Here is a 27780-nt window from a genome sequence, read left to right on the forward strand (position 1 = left end):
GTGAAGTACTGTTGAAAGCCATGTTAAGTTGTTAACCATCTCCCTCACCATTGCCAGGCAAGGTCAATTGATATTATGTTTCTGTTATCTTTGCAGAATCAACGGACAGTTTCAAAGATATAAAGCCTGGAAATAAGCGAATGCACATCTCCCCCCTCCCCATCACCTCCCCCACAACCACCCAGTCTGGCCAGGGGCTCATCTACATGCAGTCAGACATGGATGGAAGGGCAGATGCCAACGGTAACAGTTCAATAAATGTATCCTTTTTCCGGGTGATTGGCTTTTCACTGTAAATACTTCAACAAATAGGTACAGAGCTGTATACATATTGCTTTGATATGTTGAAATCAATTAGATCCAACAGAAAAGAGAATTCGTCTGTAAACCATACTGTTTAAACACTGACAGTTGCAGATCAAGCAGAATGTGTACAAGGTATAATTTTAGTTTAGAAAGGTTGTATGCGGTATGTACATATTATGAATAGCAAACCGTTGCAGTATAACTGAATGCGCGCTGTTGAATTCGCTAAATTTAAGTCATTAGGTGTTCATTTTCATACCATTGTACGCGCGTTGGTAATTTGTATCTTCCATGTCAGTGGTACATATGGGTAACAATATCCCACAAAGTAACCATTCAGAAAGAGTATTGTATTGCAAGTTAGATAATGTAAATATGTTTGTTACATCAATAGTACGCACTTAATATCAGTATCTGTGCCTGGTATTCTTGACGATGGCCATATTGAATCGTTTGATTCATCCTTCCAGATCCGAACCGCGACACGAGCTCTCCACTGCATCTACAAGGGGTGCACATACAGTCTCACATTTACGGCGACCTGGATAATAACGCTAACCGTATGTACCCCAACACCTTCCTTTCTCCCGACAACTACCCCATCTCCACCCCCGTGGGCACCGCAGCAGCCAGGATGTCGAATCTGGAGCGAGATGCCTACGGAATGTATGTGGAGAATGCCTTTTACCAGTACTACGGCCAACCAACCTCGACCGCAAACTACAATGCAAACACTCTTTCGGACTACGTGAACCCAAATGCTGTACTTCCGGTCGCCTACTCGGCCAGGATGGTCGGGAACAGAAAATACGAGGATCAAGAACGCTTTTCTGGTGTTTCTGGAAATGAGAACATTTAGAATAGTGACGTCCAAGGCTGTGATATGTTTTATTAATGACAGATGGTCGCACAGGTCGCTCGAGAACGGAGTACAGCCGATAAGGCCCTGGTTGAATAGTTCTATTTTGAGTTCAAACGAACTTTTGTGTCGGATCACATGGAAGGTATGTAGTATATGCCTTGATGCAAGATACTTATGTTGAGATGACGATTCAGGACAAAGTGGAGGTTGTGACGTAATAATTGTGTGACGTCAAATGTGTGCCATATGTGACAATAGAACAGGTGTCTGATAGATTCACGTGCACCGAACGACACGTGGACATATTGTTTTAATTACAGTTTGTGTGGAGGCTGTGCAAATATTGCCAACCTGGACTTGATGTTGTTTACAGGAATGAAGTTAAATCCTGTTTCGTGTGTTACTGAGAACTGAAAAATTTGGTTGTACCCCAGAGATACTAGGGACGAGGCTTGAGATTTTCGATTGGAAACTTAACTAATTCAATTTTGTGGAACTTTGAAAGGACATGGCGTTGTCTTCGGCAAAACTAACGTTAAAGTTTGTTTTGGTTTTTAGAACTGGGAGAACGGTTTATATTGACACGAATGGAGTTTACGTTGGTTTTGTCTTTTGCAAACCAAGCGAGTTGATATTTGAAAGGACAGTGGATCGGGTGGCTCAATGTCAGAGGAATCGATGCGGAAAGTTGACAGTTTTGATTTTCGAGTTACGTATTCCTTGTTATGTTTTTGTTTGAATACTAGTTTGATACAAAGTATTCTTTGCTTTGATGAATACGTAACAGAATCTTCGATTTTCCTTAACAGTGATATCCTAAAGGTCTTAAGGTACTATTTATTTAATCATTCATTCATCTTGGCTTTCTGCCTCTGTCTTTTATGGCTCATTATTTAATTTTTGCTAAATTTTCCTTATTTATTATCGATTTTCATGTTGAAATAGATGGTAATAGTTTCAGTAATTCATAAAATAATTATTACATATTTATTTGTAATACGATTATATACTTGTAATCTAAGATTTTTTACCCACTCTGTGATGTTAAAAAGAGTAAAACATTCTTGTTTTAGAGAACTTTAACTGAATTGCTTTCTACAAAGTTCTTAAATCAAAAAGATATTGGTAAATAAACATTCCTATATAAGTTTCATTACATTCCTAAAGTCATCTCTAATTCTGATTTTATATTGAAAACATTCTTTACTTGGTATTTTACTTGGAAATAAAGTCTTTCATTTGCTGCATATATCATGCACTTGGTTTGTGCTAGATTATGTACACATCTCTTTGAAATATATAAAGCTGGTTGCATCCCTTTCTTGTAACGGAAATTTATTATCCTGGGTTCGAATCTCTCTCCTGAGTTTGTTGTCACCATACCTATGCTCGTGTGTTTGACAAAGGAGGTATCATGTGCCTTCCACACTTAACACCCCAGCGGTCAAGTGGATATTGCCTTTTTGTCTTGAGAGCTGAAGTAGCCATGTAAAAAGAACTTAACACTCTCTGTTACCTTGCCTGGCGTTCGGGGGTGAAGGATGGGTCGGTCGGTGCTTTCTATGAGTATCCATGTTAAACTGCGGCATGGTATCTCAGTCATGCCATTCACCACCCCCAACACCATAATATGCCATGCCGTGATGTAATTATTTCCCCGCAGATCAGCCTTATTCTATTTATCTTGAAGTTCAAACGCCTGTACTATAGAACATCTTAACACAAAGAAGGCCTGTACTTTTGTATGTATAAATACCACAGCTGTACGCCGCCGTCACGGCGTGAGTGAGTTTAGTATTACCGCTGTATTACCAATAATCCAGCAATATCACGGCGGGGACACCAGAAATGCGCTTCTCACATTGTACTCATGTGGGGAATCGAACCCGGGTCTTCGGCGTGACGAGAGAACGCTTTAACTACTAGGCTACCCAAGTCGATCCTATTTACAATACTATATGCTTCATATTCGAAGTGACTCAACTCAGTCAAGATTATTCTCACTTATCAATAAACTTAACACACTTTTATGATCAAAACCGGAGACGAGATATCCTGAAATTACAAAGCATCTTAGACCTCGTTTCTATTTTGCTATTACACTGGACCCATTCCCCACCACAACAACGTGTCAGAAGTGACGACATCAGCTCCAACACATCACAGGACGTCTCTCGCTGGCGAGAGTAAATATATTGGACAGCTATATTTGGCGTTGTGCTATTTGAATTGGACTCCAAACGAGGCTACTGATCCAGGATATATACACTGGTTAATCGGGTTTATTACCATTATGACTAGATCTACTCCCAGTTTGACTACCCAATACACAACCTGTTCCAGTCGATTGTTTTTTAATTACAAGCTCTCTCCCCCCCCCCAGGTAGACTGTTCCACCAGCGATTATATTTGTACCAGTTTCATACAATATTTATTCAACTAATTATATAGGTCATTGTTGTGGAAGAGTTCAAGTATACTCATAATATTATACTGAGTTACACTATATATCATATGCACTACATAGTTATTGTGCTGTATAATATTTGGAACTATGGGCAGCACAAGCAACACGGACTTTGTAAACACTGTGATAGGTCCGCCGTTGACAGCTCAATTAAACTCTGGTACTTTAATATGGTTTAAACACATTTTTATTCCGTTAAAGCAGAAGCCTGGATAGGCGAACAAGCCCAGTGGCTTATATAAACGCCGCTCCGGCACATTGTTCCAATAGCAGGATATATAATTGGAACAATTTGACAACAAAAGAATAATACTGAGATAATAATAACAGATAAATAATAAATATGTTGGTTATGTCTAGCAACGAAATGAGCTGCCGCAGAGAATCAAGTTATATAAAACTTGTCTTACATTGAGTATATATATGTAGAGATGATAATCATTGGAAGCGGTTACTTTTAGAAATGAACTGGTGTAATGAGTTGAGAATGCTACTATTTGTTGAGTTATTCAATGCGCCGTTACCGTATAAAGTAGTTTTTACTTCGTATCGTTGAATATACAAATACACAGTTCTTAAATTTTGATAGTTCCGACATGTAAAAAGGTAGTGAATAACGTCTTCGTTATAATGACCGGTAAAATGATTGAGAATATCTTTGCGTTCTACAGTTAATAGTTTGAATGGAAGTTGGAGTGATTATGTCCAATTTTCAACACAAACAACCTGTACTATAAGTTTACAAAGTTTTAATCCGAGTAGAGGAGTTATCTCCAAATATCAAAACAAACAATGAATGATCACAAGATCCCCGATTCACTTGGCTTCTAATCATTATAGGTAGGTCCTGGGAGTCTCCCTTATTTCAAAGAGAAGACAACCTGGGAGTAATCCCCTATACAGGTAGAGTACATTATTAAGTGTAGGGGTGCTCCATTATATGTTTATGTTCATGAGTAGTCAAACTGGGAGTAGTCTTAATGGGAAGGTACCGTTAATCGTGGTTGTTTAGCAAGTAGACTGGGCAGCGGGCATTTTGAGTAAATGATCGCATCACGATAACATGTTCTCTTTTGTTAAAATAACTGAACCAATTCACTCTTAATCTCTTTTCATGACTTTAAAGTAAAGGGATACGGGTCTGCGTGTACCGCCACCATCAATGTGCGCACTATCTCCCCCGTTACCCATGAACATCAACAGGTGGTTTGTTCACAGGTGGACGAACGTAGCTGTATATAGAGTGGGCAAACACGTATAACATGGACGTTGCAGAGAGGGCCCGGGTGGAAAATGTCTTCCCAGAAAAGCCGTAACCGATGATGCTACTCTCATTAAGCACTAACTGGTTCAGTCCGTATCTCCGTTCTGTCTTTAAAACTTTATACACTGTGATCATCCTATTAACAATGGGCTAACTGTTCCTGTTATCTGAAAAAATCTCATATGCATCAGCGCCACCGGAACATTCGTCATCACGTGAAGCGGTTGTCTTTCTTCGGCGTTGACGTCATGTTGAACGTATTCAAACTGTAAAGATGAGATACGATTGTGAGAAAATATTGAACGTAATCTGGTAAACCCTGCAGTCAACAATATTCAGCTATATCGCGGCCACCGATCAAAACTTGGGGAGGCAAACTAAAGGCTGATGTCATGGTGACACTGACAGATGAGTTATAGTCAGCGTTACGATAAACGTAAGCTAGTGGGGACTAATTCTGCACCTGTATCTCCCTGCTAGATTGGTCGACACGAACATGAAAAGGGCTATCTAGCACCATATGACATAAATCCAACTCGAGTATTTCGGTTACGAGATTATCATAAACCTTTTTGAAGGAATATTTACGACATCCTACCGTGACGTAACCCACGTAACTTAATCGCCTAATTTAAGGTATCTTGCATATTAAGGCTTATATAGTTTGCCTGGCAAAAGAAACTAAATTATTACAAGTGTTATCAAAGCGTTACTAGACTGACATCATTTGCTAAAATAACTTTCAAACTGGCCAGAGCTTTGGTACCTGCATCAAATACAGCTATGGTACCCATACCACCATTGAATAACCCTTTCTGTGTCATTTTTAGCCACCATCAAATATGGCTGTACACTTTCCATTGCCCGGCAGTTTAGGCCACATAAACAAATATTCTTGTTTCTCATCACTTTTTCCAAAAAATATGGGTCGTGCGGGCGGATTTTATTTGTACATTTTATTTAATGTCCAAAACTTAGAAGTGTGAAAATTTATGCACATTTTGAGAGTCAAAGTTGCATTTTTTCTAGTGTAGAAAATATAAAAAAGTTAGGGTCGGGGCGGTATGGTATCCAAGTGGTTAGAGCGTTCGCTCGTCATGCCGAAAACCCGTGTCCGATTCCCCACATGGGTACAATGCGTGAAGCCCATTTTTGGTGTCCCCCGCCATGATATTGCTAAAAAGCGGCGTAAAACCATACTCACTCACTTAGGGTAGGATCGATGTTTTTGGGTCGGGCGGTTATGAGAAACAAGAATATTTTCGTGCCCAAACAAAATTATCATGGGATATAACCGTGTTTATCTCAAATGCCCGTTTTACAAAGTTTTCAAATTTGAAGTTCCATTCATCCACACTGGTGCTAAATATAGTATTCACACTTTGCTAAGGATCAAATTATGGATTCAAAAGAAAACTATGATGTGGGGTCAAATTTGGTTTAAATATCTAAGTTTATTGGAAGCATGGATCCTAGGCTTCAGTATGTCATTTCATCTTATGGAACCCATACCTGCTTTTGACAGGTGTTGTGTACTTGTCACTGACTCGTTCCATGATTTGCAAAATGGTTGATTGGTGCCATGAAAACCATTTTTATGGTTACTCATGTATCAGGTGCATAAGGTTAGATTAAAGTGACTGTTTGCCTAATGAGGGGTTACCATATTATTATCTATCCAGTTTTAAATGGATACAATTTCAAATTATAAATCTACGTTTAAGTAAAGTTGTGAATTTTTGTGTATGTGAGTAGTGTATGTTCGGATTCCAAATCTAAATGCACCACAAGTAGTCTGTCTCACAGTCCCTGAACCAGATTATTTTCTCTACTGCCTAGCCCTCCCCACAAACTAAAGCCCTAAATGAAGCAAGTCTAGATTATCAAAATTATATATATTCAAAGAATAAACTTTAGTCTACACAATAGGAGAAACACCCACTTGTTTTTCTTGCATGGACTCCCACCCGCGACAGCTGACAGATCAAACAGTTCTTCCTCGGAACTGACGTCACTGTCGACAGAGAAGTTGGACTCATCCAATCTGAAACCACGAAAAGGTGAGAATATAAAACTTCAGTTTCAGCTCATTTTCTCAGCATGAAGTATATTAGAAAATGTGTTACACCATACCTCATCACAATGTCGATGTCATCATGAAAATCTTTCGCTGTTACAGTTGATCGTTTTTTATCATGATTTGCCAAAACACCACGTCGTGGGGATTCCGGGGGCAGCCCCACTGACCAAGTCAAAACATTGATTACACAACAGTCTCGTTTCCTGTTAACTGGGTCCCGTCCTGTTGCGCAACTTAGTACAATAACCAGTCCAGAATTATGAGACCAATTCATTTAACTGGATACATAATTATTAATGATTATTATTGGATACATCTAAGCACCTTTGTATTGCAACACTACGCTCCTTCTAATCCTTGCAAACACGTCGTGCAGCGTGCTCTGTCGTACAGCGAGCTCTGACAAACGGAGCCCTGGAAATCGTGGAAATCTCAAAACGAGGCTGGGCCGCTAGAAAAGTTGGGCGGTCTGGTACGGACTTGATATTATATCAATCACATTGTGCGTTACAGAACTACACTGAATAAACGCAAAAAAACACATAACAGGTGTAACCAGTGAGCCAGATGCATTGTGAATCATTTTATGACCTCATCAAACAGGGACAGTCTGTGACGTCTTAGTTAAGGTCATGCTGCCTAAACCTCGCAATAAAATATAGAAATACGATGTAATTAAAGTTTAGAATTAAACTTCATTTGTAAATGCCATTTTCTTTTGAAACAAGGAATTGGAATTCAGTGTAACCATAGTTGTTTGTGATGTCTATTTTCAATTTCACACGAGTAAATTCGGATCCGCTGAGAAGTAGGTCATTGTCTGAATAGGTTAATGAGACTCATGTTTCGGTTTGTAAGAGACGAATGATATAATTTATCTTGTGTGTCATGGTTCAGGCAGAAACAGTCAGCTGTCATATGATCATAGTTGAGTAGGGAATGAAACAACATGTATCTGTGCCCTTCTCATCATATGTCACGTACACGTCGTTTGTCACGCTGTCAAGCACATAATTCACAGGCCTTCATCATTGCTGACTGCGGCGTAAAACAACGTTCTCTCACTCGTGTAAATACTAAATCCATATACATGTGTATGTACGATCGTACGCAACGTTCCATGCCGTCGGATAACGATGACAAGCAATTAACAAAGTACTGACTGAGTGAGTTTGATTTTACGCCGCTTTTAGCAATATTCCAGCAATATCACGGCGGGGGCACCAGAAATGGGCTTCACACATTGTGCCCATGTGGAGAATCGAACCCAGACGAGCGAACGCTTTAACCACAAGGCTACCTCTCTGTCCCCAATTAACAAAGTAACAGAACCTGAACCCGATCCATTTAGCGGCCTTTCACGACCAGCATAATTGGCTGAATACCTATTCAAATCCCGGATCATGGGAGAGTGAGTGAGTTTAGTTTTACGCCGCACTCAGCAATATTCTGAGAATAAATCGAGTCTGTAAATAATCGAGTCTGGACCAGCAATCCAGTGGTCAACAGCATGAGCATCGATCTGCGCAATTGGGAACCGATGACATGTGTCAACCAAGCCAGCGAGCTTGACCTACCGATCCCGTTAGTCGCCTCTTACGACAAGCATGGGTAACTGAAGGCCAATATTCTAACCCGGACCTTCACGGGTCCGGATCATGGAAGAACGGTCAATTACTTACACTGTGACGACATAGTTGGGGCTACGTTTAGGTCGATGTAGTTGTGATAGTTTGATGTATATAGGTTTCTCCTCTTTGGGTGTACCAAAACTCACTTCCTGTAGCTTCGTACATCGAGTCCTTCAACAGAAAACATTCAAGGTGCTACAAAGCGGTCGTATCTCTACGTCATTCGTAAGTCTATGTCAAACTACAGTTACGATAGCTCGTAACATTTGTGGATGGGGATCCTGATTAATTTAAAACCATTCCGGAATCTGCACTGGCATACAGATTCACAAATGATCGACAAACTGTAAGCTTAAGGACACACAAGTATTTGTAAAAGATGAACGCACAGCAATCTGGCAAAGGGGAACGCACAGACAGGGCTCGATTTAGTATTTGGTGCAACCCAATATTACAAAGTGCAATCTAGCTATTAGCTGAACTTGCACCTGGTGCAACTCAAGTTTTGAGTGGGTAAACTCTCAATAAAACATCTACATAATTCAATACCATATTTCTTACATTACATATTGCAATTAAAGCAGTGCAACTGGAATTTGGCTGGTGCAACTAGGTTTTTATCTTAGGTTGCACCTGGTGCAAGTAGGTTGACATCTCTTAAATCGAGCCCTGACAGATATTTGGGAAAAAAACAGGGACATTGAGCTATCTGGAAAATGGGTACACACAGCTATCTGGAAAGAAGGGGACGCAAATCTTTTTCGAAAATGAGAGACAAAGGGCTTTTAGGAAAACAACGGGTTGCACAGCTATATGGGAAAGGGCTCACTCATAAAATAAACCTGTTTTGACATAGTCAGGGTAAGAATTTGCGCCAGGCAAAAATTAATAAATCATTATGTTGAAAATCACACCAAAACCTCGTACCTCCCCCTACCCTGGACTGAGTATGGTTTACTCCCAAAAGTTAGACGTCCCAAAAGTCATACATCCCAATTGTCAGACAAATCAATCAGGCGTGACTGTGATTACAACCTAGTCTTACCCACTGATATAATGAACCTGTCCCATACACTAACGAGATGGTTTTCATATTTGTACAGAAATACTTTGATCAGAATACTAATGTTGACAGTTAATCTAGAGAAAACTCAAATTGTTGTTTTTAGAAGAGGTATACCCTTAGCGAGAAATGGTTTTATAAAGGTGAACGTGTCTTTAACAGTTGATTCATATAGATATCTAGGTATTCCTTTTTCATTTTCTTGTAAGTTATTTCAATAAATGTATATTAGATTTATCATCTCAGGGTAAAAGGGCACTTCTAGAAGTACTACACCACTTATATAAATTAGATAATGTTGACTATTCTGTATTTTTCAAAATATTTGATACCCAAATTCAACCAATCCTTTTGTATGGCGCCGAAGTATGGGGTATCAATAAATTTTATAAGATTGAAAATGTACATTTATCTGCATGTAACAAGTCCTTAAATGTTGGTCCCCAAACACCAAATGTAATTGTTTATGGTGAATGTGGACGTTACCCAATGTATATAAATGCACAACGGCGTTTCATAAAATACTGGCTTAAACTTGTAAATATGCATCAACAAAGAATTCCAAAAAGAATCTCATGATATGCTAATGTATTACGATAATTGTGGTTATGATAACTATGTTTCATCTGTGCGTAATTTATTGTTTTCATATGGAGTTGGTTATGTTTTTTTTTTTCAAGGTGTTGGTAATGAATCCCAGTTTCTTCAAATGGTTAAACAAGTTGCAGTTGACATGCATATACAGTCATGTAATAGTATAATTGAAGAAAGTTTAAGGTATAAGCTGTACAGACAATTTAAAAGCATTTTAGAGCCAGAAAATAAATATGTTAGCAAATAAGAAACACAAAAATATTCTTACTAGGATCAGAGATTTTGCATGCTTGTTTTTTACGATGTTCACCTTGATCAAAACAGGATTATATGTTTTTTATGTTTTTGAGTTTACATTAACATCATCATCATCACACGTTTATTACTCAAAATAATCCACCATCGGTGGTACATGAGTATAACAAAGAGGTATGTTACATACAATATGTACAACAAGATGACTAAATGATGCATCAATTAAAGTGTTTGCAAACAATCTTGATGAACTTGGATACATTTTTAAGGGTAGAAATTTTACTTGAAAACAGTTGACGGAATTTCGATAAATTTGGCCAGGAACTATAAGGTTCTTTTAACAACGATTTACGTATGTCTGCAAAATAATTACATTTAAACAAATAGTGGAACTCATCTCCGATCAAATGTGAGTCACATAAGTTACAAACTCTGTGTTCTTTTGGTATATTTTGCCATCTCTCTGTTTCTATGGGGAGTTTATGGTTGCATGTTCTAAATTTTAGGATCGGTTTAGAAATAGCATCTGAGAGAAGTAGGTATTGTTCGAAGTTTGGAGAGCGCTTCAGAACTTTATAGTATATTCCTTTAGAGGAGTTTTGCATATCGCTCGTCCATGATTGTAAAATTGGTCCTTTAAGATAGATTCAACATTTGAAATGATCCATGAATTTGAGTATAGATGAGGGTTGTCAAAAACGTCAGGCAATCCGCACCTACAGAGAATATGTTTAATATGACTTAGCCAGACATAGTTATTCGATGTTTTGTTTTGTTTAGTAATATATTGAAGAATGAAAGTTGCTATTTTGTTATTTGGATGTGATAATGTCAATTTACACCAGTACGAGATTAGTCGTTTCGAAATTTGAAGCTGAATAGGTTCCCTACCAAGCTCCCCCGTACACCATGAAATTAGGGGTGTTATATTTTAAACCAATTGCTAATTTAAGAAATTTTAGATGTACTCTTTCTATCATGTCAGTCTTCTCATGTCCCCATATTTCACATCCATACATCAATATTGGTAATACTAATCTATCAAATGCAGAAAGGAGCAGGTCCAGTGGTAACTTAACATTTCTGGCACGTTTTAGTAACGCTATTGATGCCTTCATACCAAGATCGGCTATGTGTTTAACAGCAAAATTCATACAACCATTTCTGTGTAGTAGAGTTCCCAGATATTTATAAGTGTCTACAACTTCTATTCTATCATCATATAGTGTAAACGATTTCTTATAACTAGCTGCAGGTCCGGAACCAAAAACAATAATATTAGTTTTACTAATATTTACTTTAAGTTTCCATATGTCGCAATATACAGCGAATTTATTCAGTGTATGTTGTAAATCATCATGAGTTTCAGCTAAGAGGACTGTATCGTCAGCGTAAAGTAGAACTAGCAATTTTAGATAAATAATAAACTCATCATTATTTGTTTTAATTCAATACCGACACATGCTTGTTCTTCTAAATGGGATTCTAAGTCATTTAGAAATAAAGAAAATAAAAGAGGGGACAAGTTTTCTCCTTGTCTAACTCCTGAAAGACAATAAAAGAAATCTGATCTTGCAGATTCTACCATAACGCAAGATTTTATATCATTATACATATTTTGTATTAAAGTCAGTATTTTACCCTTGATACCAGTTTGTCTTAATTTGGTCCACAGTCCAGTTCTCCAAACCTTATCAAATGCTTTAGAAAAATCAATAAAGGCACAAAAGAGTTTCTTTTTACATTTCTTCAAATGATTTAACAAATTATGAATAATAAACACATTATCTGTTGTGGAGAAGCCTTTTCGGAAACCGGATTGGACATGCGATATTATATCGTTATCATCACAAAATTTATTTAATCTCTCGTTTAGGATGCTAGTAAAAAGTTTACCAAAGCAGCTTAAGATAGAGATTGGTCTATATGAAGCCGGGTCCGTACGATTACCAGTTTTCTTATAGATAGGTTTGATAGTACCAGTAAGCCATGCTTCGGGCAAAATTCCAGTCTGAAGTACAGCGTTAAAATATTCAACATAAAATGGTAGCAGTTTTGGTAAGGCTGAAGATAAGTGCTCATTTGAAATTAAGTCTAAGCCAGGCGTCTTGTTTTTCTTCAGTTTTTGAAGGGCAACGACGATTTCATTTGAGGTTATTTCATCATTGAGTACACTAACATCATAATTTGGGGGGTCTGACATTCCATCCCTGTCCACATCATCGTTAATGGTACTTTCGTTAACATTTTAAAATAATCATAGAATTCATCTAATGAGATAGGGCAACTGTCTTCTTTCTGTTTTCCTTTCAATAATCTCCAATAGTGTTTTGGAGATAAATGCTGAGTTTCGCGTAACTGTTTTCTAATAAAATTATTTTCTTTCTTTATATACTTATTCATTGTTTTCTTATACTCTTTACTTGCTTTACGGAAAAGAGTTTTATTATGATCGGTTTTGTTCTTATAATAGACATATTTTGCTTTGAAAAATGACTTGCGTTTCTTCTTACAATCTGATCCAAACCATGGCTTATAGAAAGCATTCGTTTTACTACGAGTAGTGGTATTAGCCTTATAAGGAATATCGCCAAATGTTTTTCGTGCAGAATCAATTAGCACGTGCGCGACCTCATGAGCTATTTCATTCACAACCTCTAGTGGGTTACCTTGACCTTCCCTTAGTGACCTTGCCTTCGTGCACAGTGTGTTTACACAATCTAATGGAGTTACTTCCTTCCTAACATTGTTTTTCCAACATAAACAATATAAAATAAAGTCATTGTCATTATCCATAATCTCTTCTCTTTGTGTTTGGATTAGAACATTTGGACCAGTCCATTAATTAACGAAGGTAACAGTGTAGTGAACCTCAGTGCAACCAGCCATAACCTTTGTTGTTTTAACGCGTCTAACTTTTAGGACGTCTAACTTTTGGAAAGACACCGTGAAGGCAGAAGGTCCCTTAATAATCTTCTCCAGTGCAACATTTCACAACTGGTGCCAACGTTTACAAGTTGTTATGGTAGCTAACATCTATACTCTTATAACAAACACCTCGCGTCATTGTATTATTCAATCGTCTCTGTTCAGTTACCTAACGCCAGTGCCAAATTTATCGACATGTCATCTCAGGTAACAAGACTGCTCGAGGATATATAACGAACTGAGATGATCCGTTCTGTTCTCCTTGAAATTCACAACAGTCTACAATATACTCATATTTCATTGGACAATTCGATTTTAGTGACTGAGTATTGTTTTACGCCGCAACCAGCAATGTTACAGCTATATGTGTTTTGTCAGTGCCAATAAAACTTGGGGTTCACTAGATGGCAACCCATATTAACTAGGTACGATGTCATACAATCAGCCAAGACACATCATAATCATCCAGTCCTCATTTAGTCGGCGTTTAGGCCTTGGATAGATTACTGATCAGCTGTAAATTCGAGATAACACAAAACCAACATTTTGTGATCAGAACGAACCTCCATTGGGAAATGTAATGACTATGACGCATCTCCTGTCCACAGTATTGTGTCCACACAATACTCGTGCTGAACGTCTCTTTATTCGTGATTACCTTCCTCTCACAATCCTACACATACACACGCATGCACGTCGTCATATGAGCGAAATATTCTCCAGCGCGACGTTAAGCCCAATTTCACCTCACTTCACCTCACCTCTCACAATCACAAAAACTTGACAAATAATGTCAAACTCACACCGCACAACTTGTCTTATTCTTAATTACCTGCGTCGTTTGAGAACCAAGTAGATAGCGGTCACAATCAGTGCGACTATCAAACTCCCTGATACTCCAACTCCTGCTCCAAGCAACATCGGCGACTCTGGAAATTAAAAGTGCAATGTAACTTGTAACAAGCATCTCACTGCAGTTAAAACCTGATTTTACGTCGCTTCAAATAGTTTTCCGTAAGGCCTGTTCGCTTTTGAAACGAAATAGCAGTACTCAGGCAGTATGGGGTCGGTTTAGACATAGTCGTGTACAATCAGACATGTTTCATATTCCTAAATCGCTTCTTCTGATGAGTAAGTGTGGATTCACAACAACAACAACAACAACTACTACTACTAAAATACAACTACAACTACTACTTAAATACAACTACAACAACTACTACTAAAATACAACTACTACTAAAATACAACTACAACAACAACTACTACTAAAATACAACAACTACTACTAAAATACAACAACTACTACTAAAATACAATAACTACTACTACTACTAAAATACAACAACTACTACTACTACTAAAATACAACAACTACAACTAAAATACAACTACTACTAAAATACAACTACAACAACTACTACTAAAATACAACAACTACTACTAAAATACAACAACTACAACAACAACTACTACTACTAAAATACAACAACAACTACAACAACAACTACTACTAAAATACAAACCCAAAGAATAAAAAATATACCCCAAACAACAAAATTCGGACCCCATAAACATTTGTGAGAGGATTAGTCTAGTTGTTAGTGTATTTGCGGTACTGTTCGGAGAACTCAGGGTATATATTGTTCACAGAAACCAACTAACAGCAACATGTAACGATGGATGGTTCAGTGGTTTGAATACAGGTAATTGTTATTGCTCTGAAGGGGTTGAACTGTATTGACAATGTTACACACCTCCAATTATTACATATAAAACATCAGGCTAACACGTTCGCTGGTAACATGGAATTTTGCATGGTCAAGAAAGAATGAAACACATTAAGGTGTCAACAAAAATGGATTTATCTGGTAATATAAATTTCTTATTTCTTGGTCTTTTTTGTTAATCACACTGTGTAACAAACGGTTTAATAATATTATGTTCATATATGTCCCTATGCCTAGATTTAACCTGAGGATGAAGAACTGTCATTGGTTCTATTCATGTTGCATAGTGTCACTAAGTTATTACACATGATTTCACACCCAGACACTTTGGTATTTCAAAAAACGTGTATAATGACAAAAGAAAATACATGTAATCACTTGTAAACTTCAAAACTTACAGTACACATTAATACAGGTACTCATCTGGACAGAGCACTTCAATACATGTACTCACCTGTACAGTACACTTCAATACATGTACTCACTGTACAGAGCACTTTAATACATGTTCTCACTGTACAGAGCACTTCAATACATGTACTCAGTGTACAGAGCACTTCAATACATGTACTCACTGTACGGTGCACTTCAATACATGTACTCAGTGTACAGAGCACTTCAATTAATACATGTACTCACTGTACGGTGCACTTCAATACATGTACTCAGTGTACAGAGCACTTCAATTAATACATGTACTGACTGTACAGAGCACTTCAATACATGTACTCACTGTACAGTACACTTTAGTTAAATACATGTACTCACTGTATGGTGCACTTCAATACATGTACTCACTTTACGGTGCACCTCAATACATGTACTCATGTACTTCAATACATGTACTCATCTGTACAGTACACTTCAATACATGTACTCTCACTGTACAGTGCACTTCAATACATGTACTCACTGTACAGAGCACTTCAATATATGTACTCACTGTACGGTGCACTTCAATACATGTACTCACTGTACAGAGCACTTCAATACATGTACTCATCTGTACAGTACACTTCAATACATGTACTCACTGTACAGAGCACTTCAATACATGTTCTCACTGTACAGAGCACTTCAATACATATACTCACATGTACAGTACACTTCAATACATGTACTCACTGTATGGTGCACTTCAATACATGTACTCACTGTACGGTGCACTTCAATACATGTACTCACTGTATGGTGCACTTCAATACATGTTCTCACTTTACAGAGCACTTCAATACATGTACTCATCTGTACAGTACACTTCAATACATGTACTCACTGTACAGATCACTTCAATACATGTTCTCACTGTACAGAGCACTTCAATACATATACTCACATGTGCAGTACACTTCAATACATTTACTCACTGTACAGAGCACTTCAATACATGTACTCACTGTACAGAGCACTTCAATACATATACTCACCTGTACAGTGCACTTCAATACATGTACTCACTGTACAGAGCACTTCAATACATGTACTCACTGTACGGTGCACTTCAATACATGTACTCACTGTACAGAGCACTTCAATACATGTACTCACTGTACAGAGCACTTCAATACATGTACTCACTGTACGGTGCACTTCAATACATGTTCTCAGTGTACAGAGCACTTCAATACATGTACTCACTGTACAGTACACTTTAGTTTAATACATGTACTCACTGTATGGTGCACTTCAATACATGTACTCACCTGTACAGTACACTTCAATACATGTACTCACTGTACAGTACACTTTAGTTTAATACATGTACTCACTGTATGGTGCACTTCAATACATGTACTCACTGTATGGTGCACTTCCATACATGTACTCACTGTACGGTGCACTTCAATACATGTACTCACTGTACAAAGCACTTCAATACATGTACTCATCTGTACAGTACACTTCAATACATGTACTCACCTGTACAGTACACTTCAATACATGTTCTCACTGTACAGTACAGTGTGTACACTTCAATACATGTACTCACCTGTACAGTACACTTCAATACATGTACTCACTGTACAGTACACTTCAATACATGTACTCACTGTACAGAGCACTTCAATACATGTACTCACTGTACGGTGCACTTCAATACATGTACTCACTGTACAGAGCACTTCAATACATGTACTCACTGTACAGTACACTTTAGTTTAATACATGTACTCACTGTATGGTGCACTTCAATACATGTTCTCAGTGTACAGTACACTTCAATACATGTACTCACTGTACAGTACACTTTAGTTTAATACATGTACTCACTGTATGGTGCACTTCAATACATGTACTCACCTGTACAGTACACTTCAATACATGTACTCACTGTACGGTGCACTTCAATACATGTACTCACCTGTACAGTACACTTCAATACATGTACTCACTGTACGGTGCACTTCCATACATGTACTCACCTGTACAGTACACTTCAATACATGTACTCACTGTGCGGTGCACTTCAATACATGTACTCACTGTACAGTACACTTCAATACATGTACTCACCTGTACAGTACACTTCAATAGATGTACTCACTGTATAGTACACTTCAATACATGTACTCACCTGTACAATTCCCTTTAATACATGTACTCACCTGTACAGTACAGTACACTTCAATACATGTACTCACCTGTACAATACACTTTAATACATGTACTCACTTGTACAGTACACTTCAATACACGTATTCACCTGTACAGTATATCTCATTATATATACTCACCTACAAAGAACATTTAAATACATGTACTCACCTCTGACCATGCGAGAAAACTTCTGTCTCTCAATTTCTTTCCACGACATTCCCTTCGTAATCTGAGAAACATTTCTGCTTCCAGCAAACATGTCTGTAGTTTTAACTGTAGAAAAACCAGTATACTCCCGACCAGTCGCCAAGTCAACATGTCCATCGTGAAACTGTCTTTTGCCATTAACACCGTCAATTTCGTTCGAATTTGCCTTGACGACCTCCTGTGACTTTCTGGGCAGCTGAGCTTGTCCAAGACTCCTAACCTTGTTTCCATCCTCTCTATCATAATCTTTGTCTGCAAGATCTTTTGTGATATCCGCTCCATTGTGCACTTGTTTGAGAGACGCCTTCGGTGTTGGGTCACCCTTTTTATTTTTATCCATCCCAAATATGATAAGAAGTTCTTTGTAGGATTTCCCATGGTAACGTGACGGCTTACCTAGATCGTGCACCACTTGCGATAGTTCAGGCTTGTTTTCATTAAGACCATGAGAAGAGTCTGTGCTAACACGTTTGACAACTGAAACAATTTTCATAAACATTTGACAACGAATATGAAAAACTCAAAAGCTAAAAATAATCAAATCAATTTAAGAATTACAAATTTACAATCATTCAGTAGTTTATACACCATTCTATCATATGGTATCTGATGAATGACACATAGTCTAAAACCACACTCTCTCACTAATAGACTAACGCTTAGTGTCTGAATATATATAATTTTGATAGTAACAAACAAGCCCATTTAAATTGAAAAGGAGACCCAAGGAGACCAGAGATTCAGAACCTGGGGAAATCTAGAGTAGACTTGCTTTATTTAGATAGGGCTTGGCAGTAGGGGAAATAATGTGGCTCAGGGACAGTGAGACAGACTATCTCCCTAGTAGAAACCACAGTTTTTAATAATGACTGCAGGTAACGGATGACTACAGTGAAAGAACATTCTGATGAGGATAATTAAAGGGAGATAACTCTTCCCGTACACGAGGGAGTCGTTCCGGGGACTAAAAGGCAGATGGTTCGGAACAGAAAGAAGTGCTATAAACCATTTGAACTGGACAAAGAAAACAGGTTTTGGGAACAAACCTGAAGCGAGATAACTGTGGATGATCGACCACAACAGGTGAGAGATATGCGTGATTGAAAATAATTCGGAATAAGCTTAAACTGTACGTTCAACATATTAAATGCCGACTCATACACACAACGAAATATATACACTGTCGAAAGGCTCTGTATATGTTTCAACATGCAGGGCGATATCATAACCTCAGCTGAATTCAAAACAATGACCAAGTCGCCATTTTGGGTAGATCAATATCTTTTCCAAAATCGCTAACAGTAGATCTAGATAGTTTGGATACAATTAAAATACAGTAAAGCACCCTAGTTACATGTACAGTCATACATATCTAGCACTATCTCATTACCTACCTACAAGGAATACATAGATAACACTTAAGGGGCCAAAACTCCACACGAAGCGAAAGATTTGCATAATGCCGAATGTGTATACTCATTCTACCGGAAGTTATGTGACGTCATAGAATGACGTCATTATCAAAAGTACAGACGTCAACGAAAACACGAGCGGTCACTATGACCTTTTTTTCACGCCGCGGTCAGCTATAAATTCCAACAATAGGCAACAACTACTTTTAGTATTAGATCTACTTGTCATTTTCACAATTAATTGCAAAAATAAAAAAAGAAGGTATGTTAGATGGTGACTAAAATGAAACAAAGAGAAAATTATTATTCGATGGTGACGTAAGTAGGCAGAGTTTCGGCGACTTTATTTATCAGCAGTAACATTTTCAGAGTGTTTATGTTTATTTTGACCATATCCAATTCTTAATTGTATACATTCTTTAATCCGAGAGTTTTTGTCTGGATACACCTTCATGGTTTCATGATTTCGTACTCTGTATCTTGAGAAAGGTGAAACAAAATAAGCTAGTGAAGCTCAGTATTTTGATTTGATATCCGATGGATTAGAGGGAAAATGAGTCTTGCTAAATCCGTTTGAAAGGAAGAATGGTTACTACTTTTGGTCCGATTCTCATGATGTCAATCACTGGATTGTCTAGCCAAGGCTTCGAATATTTTCAGACCGCCGTCTTAGAGCTGGAATATTGATGAAATCATCAAGTTATTTTTGTTTGGAGTTGCCAGAGATTATCTATCGAATGTCAGTGCATAAACATCATTTATTTTTTTGTACAAAATTATTTTGAAAAATGAAATAAAAAGAAATGACAAAATGAACAGAAAAAGCCTCTATTAAAGCGATCGGAAAAATATAGTATATTTTAAAAAGTTTAAATTCATGATTGTGATTTTTGGTTCCTGCGAGTCAAGTAGGTAAACCGAAAAGTTTACTGGCATGAGGATTAAGTGTACGTGACCTTCCTCAGCTCTGCCAGTTGAAGACTAGACCACCAGCATTCGCTCCGCCATGTTTGGTCTCAAAGTAAGACAGTTTGTTTCTCAATGTCACTCCTCATCAACAGCGACACTTATAAATAGTAATTTATATGGTCACGTGATTCAGACAGCCTTTTTGCCGCTTCCGCTTCGGTTTGACATTACGCAGGGGAAACAAGTGCGTGTCATCTTTCACTTTACACTTGTACGGATTTTTGGAAAGGTTACTCATTATTTCATTACGTATTTTTGTTCTTTAAATGAGCCATGTAAATGTTTCCATATTTTGAGTGAATGAAATTTGGATCAACGATAAGTTTTACGCCGCTATTTATAAGCAGTAGTTGGCAACATCACGGTTTGCCAGATTGATGTGAGAGGTATGTTGGGGATTTGTAACATCACTGAGTGAGTGAGTGGGCTTAGTTTTACGCCACTCAGCAATATTCCAGCTAGTGGTGTTCCGATGATCGAAAATAATCGAAAATCGATCGAAAGAAGGATTAAAAATGATTATCGATTGTTAAAAACATATTTTCGATTAATCGGAATTTTGTTGTTTTTGTATAACACCCTTGAATGAAGTAAACTAACCATCAAATTTGACGAATATTCACGAACAAACATGCGCTCAACAGCGAAAAGCTATGCATATTGTAAAATTTTAACCACTTTTATTGTTAATTACAATTCCATTGTCGTTCTTGCATGCAAGCATTTCATTGCATGGCAGCATTAGTTATAAAAAACCCATTAATTAGAAGAAAAATGGGAAAACCCGTTAAAATTGGTGATTACATTAAAAATGTATATTTTTCGATTATAATCGATAATCGTTCACCACAATCCTCCGATAATCGATAGTGGATTTAGTTTCCAATTCCCAACTAATTCCAGCTATATCAAGTGATCAACATGAGCATCGATCTACGCCATGTGTCAGCGAGCCTGACCACCCGATCCCGTCAGTCACAATTTACGACGAGCATGGGTTACTGAAGATCAGTTCTAACCCGGATCTTCACGGGTAATATTTCTGATACACACGAGCAGGGGTATGTTGCCAGGGCCAGAGTTTTTGATGCGTCTTTGGGACGGGGCTCTGCGAATCGAATCGCTGAGAATAAGACATACGTATGAACTTGACTCGAGACCCCCACCGTACTACATACGTAGCCATGCCGTAGAGTAATGTCAAACGAATATCAAACAATCATTTGGTTTATCGTTATCTTCAAGTTTAGATTTTTAGTGTGATGCATCGTGATGCATCAGATGCATTGAGTAATCGTCAGGCGTAGTTAGTTGCCGCCAATTAGTCTGTCTTACATCCCTGAACCATATTATTTTCCCTACAACCTAGCCCTCCCTGCAGTGCTAAAGCCCTAAATGAAGCAAGTCTAGATTTCTCCAGGTTTAGGTCTGAATCTCTGGTCTCCCTGGGGCTCCTTTTCAATTTAAATGGGTTTATTTGTTACAATCAAAATTGTATTCAGAGACTAAGCGTTAGTCTAGCCGTCAATGTGTGACAGATATTCGGTTCAAGTGAGTGGCGGCTTGGAACAATATTCCAGTTATAACACGCGTACGCGATGTGTCAGCCTGATGGGGCTGAATGCCGGATTAATGCCTTACAGTTCGGTGAGCACGACCATGGTTTTGACTAGACTAACGCTTAGTCCCTGAATATATATATAATTTTGATAGTAACAAATAAACCCATTTAAAATGAAAAGGAGCCCCAGTGAGTTGGGAGATTCAGGCCTGAATCTGGTGAAATCTAGACTTGCCTCATTTAGGGAAAATAATGTGGTTCGGGGATGTGAGACAGACTAGGTTTTGACAAAACTCAGAAACATAACTGGTGTGAACTGGGATTCCACCTACAACCAAAGGTTTCTGGCATGCCCAAAGGGACGCAACTCTACACAGCGTATTGCGGCGCCTCACACAACTTGGACACCCGTAACCCTCGTTCCAGGTAAGGGTAGCAAGAAATCGGTATGTATTGGACCTGACAGTGCACAGATATATGTTCGAATACACTGATTAGTTACGTGTACTGCGTTTTCGTCTGTGTCCTTTGTTCGATATAGTTCTATTCGTGTTCATGTAGTACCCGTGAAGGTACGGGTTAGAGTTGGTCTTCAGCAACCCATGCTTTTAAGAGGCGACTAACGGGATCGGGTGGTCAGGCTCGCTGACTTGGTTGACAAATGTCAACCGTATCCCAATTGCGTAGATCGATGCTCATGCTGTTGATCACTGGACTGTCTGGTCCAGATTCGATTATTTACAGACCGCCACCATATAGCTGGAATATTGCTGAGTGCGGCGTAAAGCTAAACTCACTCACACACGAGCAGAACGGGTTAGATTTTAGCGGGTAACAAGGTCTGATCAAGATGTTCGTCAACATACCACTGTGCACTTAAAAGAACCCACGAGTCCGTTGGTAAATGACCAGATGGTGGCCACATGAATACGTGCAAACACCTAGTTGGGGTACAGCAACGTGCAGTAAACTTGGACAAAGTGCTGTGACTATGTGTCCCAGTCCACCCAGCTGTGAATGGGTACCTCGTTAGGATAGGAAAGCCGCAATAACTTGGTGCGCCTAGTGGCTGCACGAGTTTTATGATCCTCAGGGAGTTGAGATTGACACAAAATGATCGAGGGAAAAAAGCAAAGCGCTTTGAGCATGGACATAGAATGGACTATAGCGCTATATATATACCCATATAATAGTAATACCAGAATGGCTCGTTATTGCTTATAATACCGATCAATGGTTTGTTTGGTCAGATTTGATGATTCACATGGCTTCCTGACATAGCTCGGGAATCACTGTCTCCAGGCATACCTTTGAACATTGTTTTGCTCAGTGAATATATTTGCTATATGAACAACTCTTGCAATATGGATTTTCTTTGAGGTCAGTTGGTGCGCTAAAAACAAGCTGCACTAACCCGACTGTCCACATTCCGTTCAATAAAACATTATAAAACCTTTGAAAGATAAAGTGTTGATAACTGTATTTGCTAAAAATACTCAAAACTACTATCGCCTGTGACATTGAAGCAACGCGACTTTATCGAAGGAAATCTCCAAGTTTGGTGGGAAGTTTTTCCGTCTGCCATTGTAAATCTCTGACACGGTGGCAGACGTCAGATTCTTGCACGCGCGCTAACGCACGTGCAGAGTCCTGTGGTCCATGCTGTTAGCTGTTAGCCAGTTGAAATAGACGCAGCTGACAGGAATGAGGAAAAGTTCATTCGGGAAAAAAAACATAATTGCAAATTATTAACACAATGTTTGGGAATAAATGATTATTTTTAAGATAGTTTGTGAGGTAGTCTAATTTGTGCTTTTTGTTTCACGTCCATGGAAGTACGAATTAGACTGACTGACTGAGTTTGGTTTTGCGCCGCTTTTAGCAATATTCCAGCAACATCACGGCGGGGGACACCAGAAATGGGCTTCACACATTGTGCCCATGTGGGGATTCGAACCCGGGTCTTCGGCGTGACGAGCCAACGCTTTAACCATTAGGCTACCCCACCGCCCCAGTACGAATTAGAACGTGATGGAGTGCGTGAATGACGTTTTACTCACAGTCGTTGACTTTCCAGCTGCCTCGGCGGAAATAATTAAATCTGGACCAGGCAAACCTGTGATTGAAAACATGAGCAACAATCAAAGCGTCGATGCATTGTGATAGTGAGTGAGTGAGTGAGTTTACGCCGCACTCAGCAATATTCCAGCTATATGGCGGCGGTCTGTAAATAATCGAGTCTGGACCAGACAATCCAGTGATCAGCAGCATGAGCATCGATCATGGGAACCGATGACATGTGTCAACCAAGTCAGCGAGCTTGACCACCCGATCCCGTTAGTCGCCTCTTACGACAAGCATGGGTTACTGAAGGCCAATATTCTAACCCGGACCTTCACGGGTCCGGATAATGGAAGAACGGTCAATTACTTACACTGTGACGACATAGTTGGGGCTACGTTTAGGTCGATGTAGTTGTGATAGTTTGATGTATATAGGTTTCTCCTCTTTGGGTGTACCAAAACTCACTTCCTGACCACCCGATCCCGTTAGTCGCCTCTTACGACAAGCATGGGTTACTGAAGGTTCATTCTAACCCGGACCTTCACGGGTGCATTGTGATAACAAAACCAGTCAAGTCACCGAGGCTGTCCACTCTAAACATTCATTCACTCCTACAACTTGTATACCAAAGTGTTATTTACTGAAGGGTTGTTTTACATGGTTTTGCATTTATCGGAAGATGATCACCAACTCCTACGCCATTGAAAATCAAACGTTTGCATTCTAAAGTACTCGTAACTGTCATGATCCTATATTATAATTGGCACCTGTGAAGATCCGGTTTAGAATTGGTCTTCACACACACACGCACGCACGCACACACATAGACATACTTGTCAAAAAAGGCGACATAAACCCATAGAGTGGTCAGGCTCGCTGACCCATGCCATCGTGACTCAATTGTATAGATCGATACTCATGCTGTTGATCACTGGGTCGTCTGGTCCTGACTTGATTATTTACGACCACGGCAATATAGCCGGAATATTGAACATATGTTTTTAACAACAACCAATAATCAGCGTCATAATCATCATCATCAGAGCTGAACAACAACCGGTTGTTGTATCAGAGCCTTGTTCTACGAAGATGTTACAAACTCGAGAAGTCAACATTAACCCAAATCAAGCAAATGTACTCATTTGTTTCGTATAAAAATGACGCCCACAGCTGCTAACATGCTAATCTTGATTTCGATAAATACATTAGCATGATGCACAAACATACACCCATATTTACAAATGATGAATCGCAGATATAATTGCAGTGGCTCTTTATCAAATCGTTTCACGTGGTAGCATTTACATTGCCAATTAACACTGTCGACAGAAACTTACATCGATGGTTTAATGTTGTCAACAAAGTTCACATCTTGTCAAATCATGACATGAGTAACGCATAAAATCGTCACTTTGACATCGCAATGGGAACGTGGCTAAAGCAGCCCATATGAAAAGGCCAACAGGAGTTACCTCCCTTATATCACAATATGGCCGTTGCTAAATTTTTCGACAGGTGCTTCGCGTTAGGTTCCGATCTTCTCTGTTGAATTTGATTGTATCAGTTCACGATAATATGACTGAAGTAGGTACTTTAATGATAAGGAAGATCTCAAGTGAAGATCTTTCATACGACTTGTATCGGAGTAAATTAACACACATGTTGTACAGATGGCGTGTGTGATAAAATGTTTTGACGCTTTCCATCATGCGGGAGCTCGTTAATTTGTCCTATGTTATATAAAATAATTTTCCTAATGATAAATGATGGCTTTGGGAAATAGGAGCAAACGGATGTGATGTGTTGGCTTTGTGTCGAAAATTGTTTTTATTTTAGCGTCTATTTCAGGTACAATGGAGTCAGCACGATCCGTATTGGAATAATTTTGGGGATTTTGTTTGTTACCGTTAAACACATCACTTACCAATATTGCAGCTGCATGTATATGTCAGCAGTCTGTAAAATAATCAGATCTGGATAAGATACTCCAGCGGTTGATGATGATGGCAACGTCCCACACTGTGAGTGAGTGATTGGTAGTGAGTGAGTGAGTTTAATTTTACGCCGCTTTAAGCAATATTCCAGCAATATCACGGAGGGGAATACCAGAAATGGGCTTCACACATTGTACCCATGTGAGAATCGAACCCGGGTCTGTCGGAGCAGGCTGACACTAGCACACCAGACTGATCACACTTGCGTTCTCTTCGGACAATAATATATATAAACATTCAAATAATATTTTCACTGAAATATCTGTGCTGATTATTTGACCATACCCTCTCTTTTCGTACACACCTAGTCTGTCTCACAGTCCCTGAACCACATTTTTTCCCCCAATGCCTAGCCCTCCCTGCAATGCTAAAGCCCTAAATGAAGCAAGTCTAGATTTCATTAGGTTACAGTGGGGCTCCTTTTCAATTTTAATTTATTTATTTTTACTATCAAAATAATATATATTCAGGGACTAAGCGTTAGTCTAGTACATACCATATGATCATGTATTTCAGAGGTTGTTTGCAAAATATGAATTAGGTTGACGTAATTCATGAAAACGATATAAGAAGAAAAATATAATTTTTTTGTTAAAGATTCTTTTTCCATGTATGTATGTCTTTGGCAACAATCTTTTTGTTTATACACATGGGTGACATTTATCTGCGACGATTATAATTGGGAAAGCAGCATGTCGTATTTGGTCCGTAAATTTTCATTTTAACAAAACCAGATTAATGCATTAATTGTTCCACAAAATTAAACAAACTTAACTCTACGACGATCATCTTAGCGCTACCTACGACTGGATAGACTAACGCTTGGTCTCTGAATATATAAAATTTAGACAGTAACAAGCAAACCCATTTAAAATGAGCTCAAGAGAGATTCAGAACCTGGGGAAATCTGGGTGTCGTTGTACAAAACCACCTTAGCGCTAAGACTACCTTAAGTCTGTGCCAAGGTATGGGAGTTACGGTCACCTTTGCGCTAAGATCGCTTTGTACAACGGCACCCTGGTCTTGCTTCATTTAGAGCTTTACCATTGCAGAGAGGGCGAGGCAGCAGGGAAAATAATGTGGTTCGGGGACTGTGAGACAAACTAAAGACCACGCCCCACTGTATCATAGTCACGTTTGTATCAGCACTGATACTGATACTGTATGGGAATGTTGTTTCGTTACCCGCCGCCTCATTCCGAGTGTTGTGTATCTATCTATGTATCATCGCCAACTACCCGAATGTTATCTCCCCTCTCCCTGAGCCGCCTACCTACCCCACAACCCGAATGTTATCACTTCCTTCCACGCAAATTTATCGCCTTGTTATGACAGACCGGAGGTTATCACGCTGTTTTTCAGTCTTAAGCTTTTCCCGAGTGTTATCACCTCCCTCCCCTCCTCCCCGACTGTTATCATCTCCTTCCCGAGTGTTATCACCTCCCTTCCCGGATGTTATTATCTCCCTTCCGAGTGTTATCACCTCCCCACCATGATGTTATTATCTCCCTTCCGAGTGTTATTACCTCCCTCCCCGACTGTTATCATCTCGATTCCCGAGTGTTATCACCTCCCTCCCCGACTGTTATCATCTCGATTCCCGAGTGTTATTACCTCCCTCCCCGACTGTTATCATCTCGATTCCCGAGTGTTATTACCTCCCACCCCGACTGTTATCATCTCGATTCCCGAGTGTTATCACCTCCCTCCCCATGATGACTGTTATCATCTCGTTATCATTCAATTCCGAGTGTTATCACCTCCCTCCCCGACTGTTATCATCTCGATTCCTGAG

General features: G+C 38.9%; 2 protein-coding genes across 4 annotated transcripts in view; one reads left to right on the top strand and one right to left on the bottom strand.

The window, feature by feature from the left end:
- LOC124278707 overlaps window positions 1-2417 on the top strand; it is a 33146-nt gene extending 30729 nt beyond the window's left edge. For all 3 annotated transcript variants that reach the window (XM_046714480.1, XM_046714479.1, XM_046714481.1), the window contains 2 exons: window positions 97-243; window positions 777-2417. In XM_046714480.1, the coding sequence (XP_046570436.1) occupies window positions 97-243; window positions 777-1165 (536 nt within the window). In that variant the 3' untranslated portion in view covers window positions 1166-2417. The remainder of the gene's footprint in view (window positions 1-96; window positions 244-776) is intronic.
- Window positions 2418-4086: 1669 nt separating this feature from the next.
- Window positions 4087-19465, bottom strand: LOC124278688. The gene is made up of 6 exons (XM_046714459.1): window positions 19380-19465; window positions 17947-18462; window positions 14283-14379; window positions 8662-8781; window positions 6842-6943; window positions 4087-5165 (listed from the first exon to the last, which is right to left on the bottom strand). The coding sequence occupies exons 1-6, from the start codon at window positions 19441-19443 to the stop codon at window positions 5111-5113; spliced, it is 954 nt and encodes a 317-aa protein (XP_046570415.1). The 5' UTR covers window positions 19444-19465; the 3' UTR covers window positions 4087-5110.
- Window positions 19466-27780: the final 8315 nt, after the last annotated feature.

This window comes from Haliotis rubra, unplaced genomic scaffold (assembly GCF_003918875.1).
Source record: "Haliotis rubra isolate DU_JTF1 unplaced genomic scaffold, ASM391887v1 Scf240, whole genome shotgun sequence".
Lineage (NCBI taxonomy): Eukaryota > Metazoa > Mollusca > Gastropoda > Lepetellida > Haliotidae > Haliotis > Haliotis rubra.

Coding starts and splice junctions, on each gene's coding strand:
- LOC124278688 (XM_046714459.1), bottom strand. CDS start 19,443: ATGCAAATCTTTCGCTTCGTGTGGAGTTTTGGCCCCTTAAGTGTTATC. Junction 18,463..19,379: donor TATCTATGTATTCCTTGTAG/GTAGGTAATGAG, acceptor AAATTGTTTCAG/TTGTCAAACGTGTTAGCACA. Junction 6,944..8,661: donor CCCAACTATGTCGTCACAGT/GTAAGTAATTGA, acceptor TCGTGGTTTCAG/ATTGGATGAGTCCAACTTCT.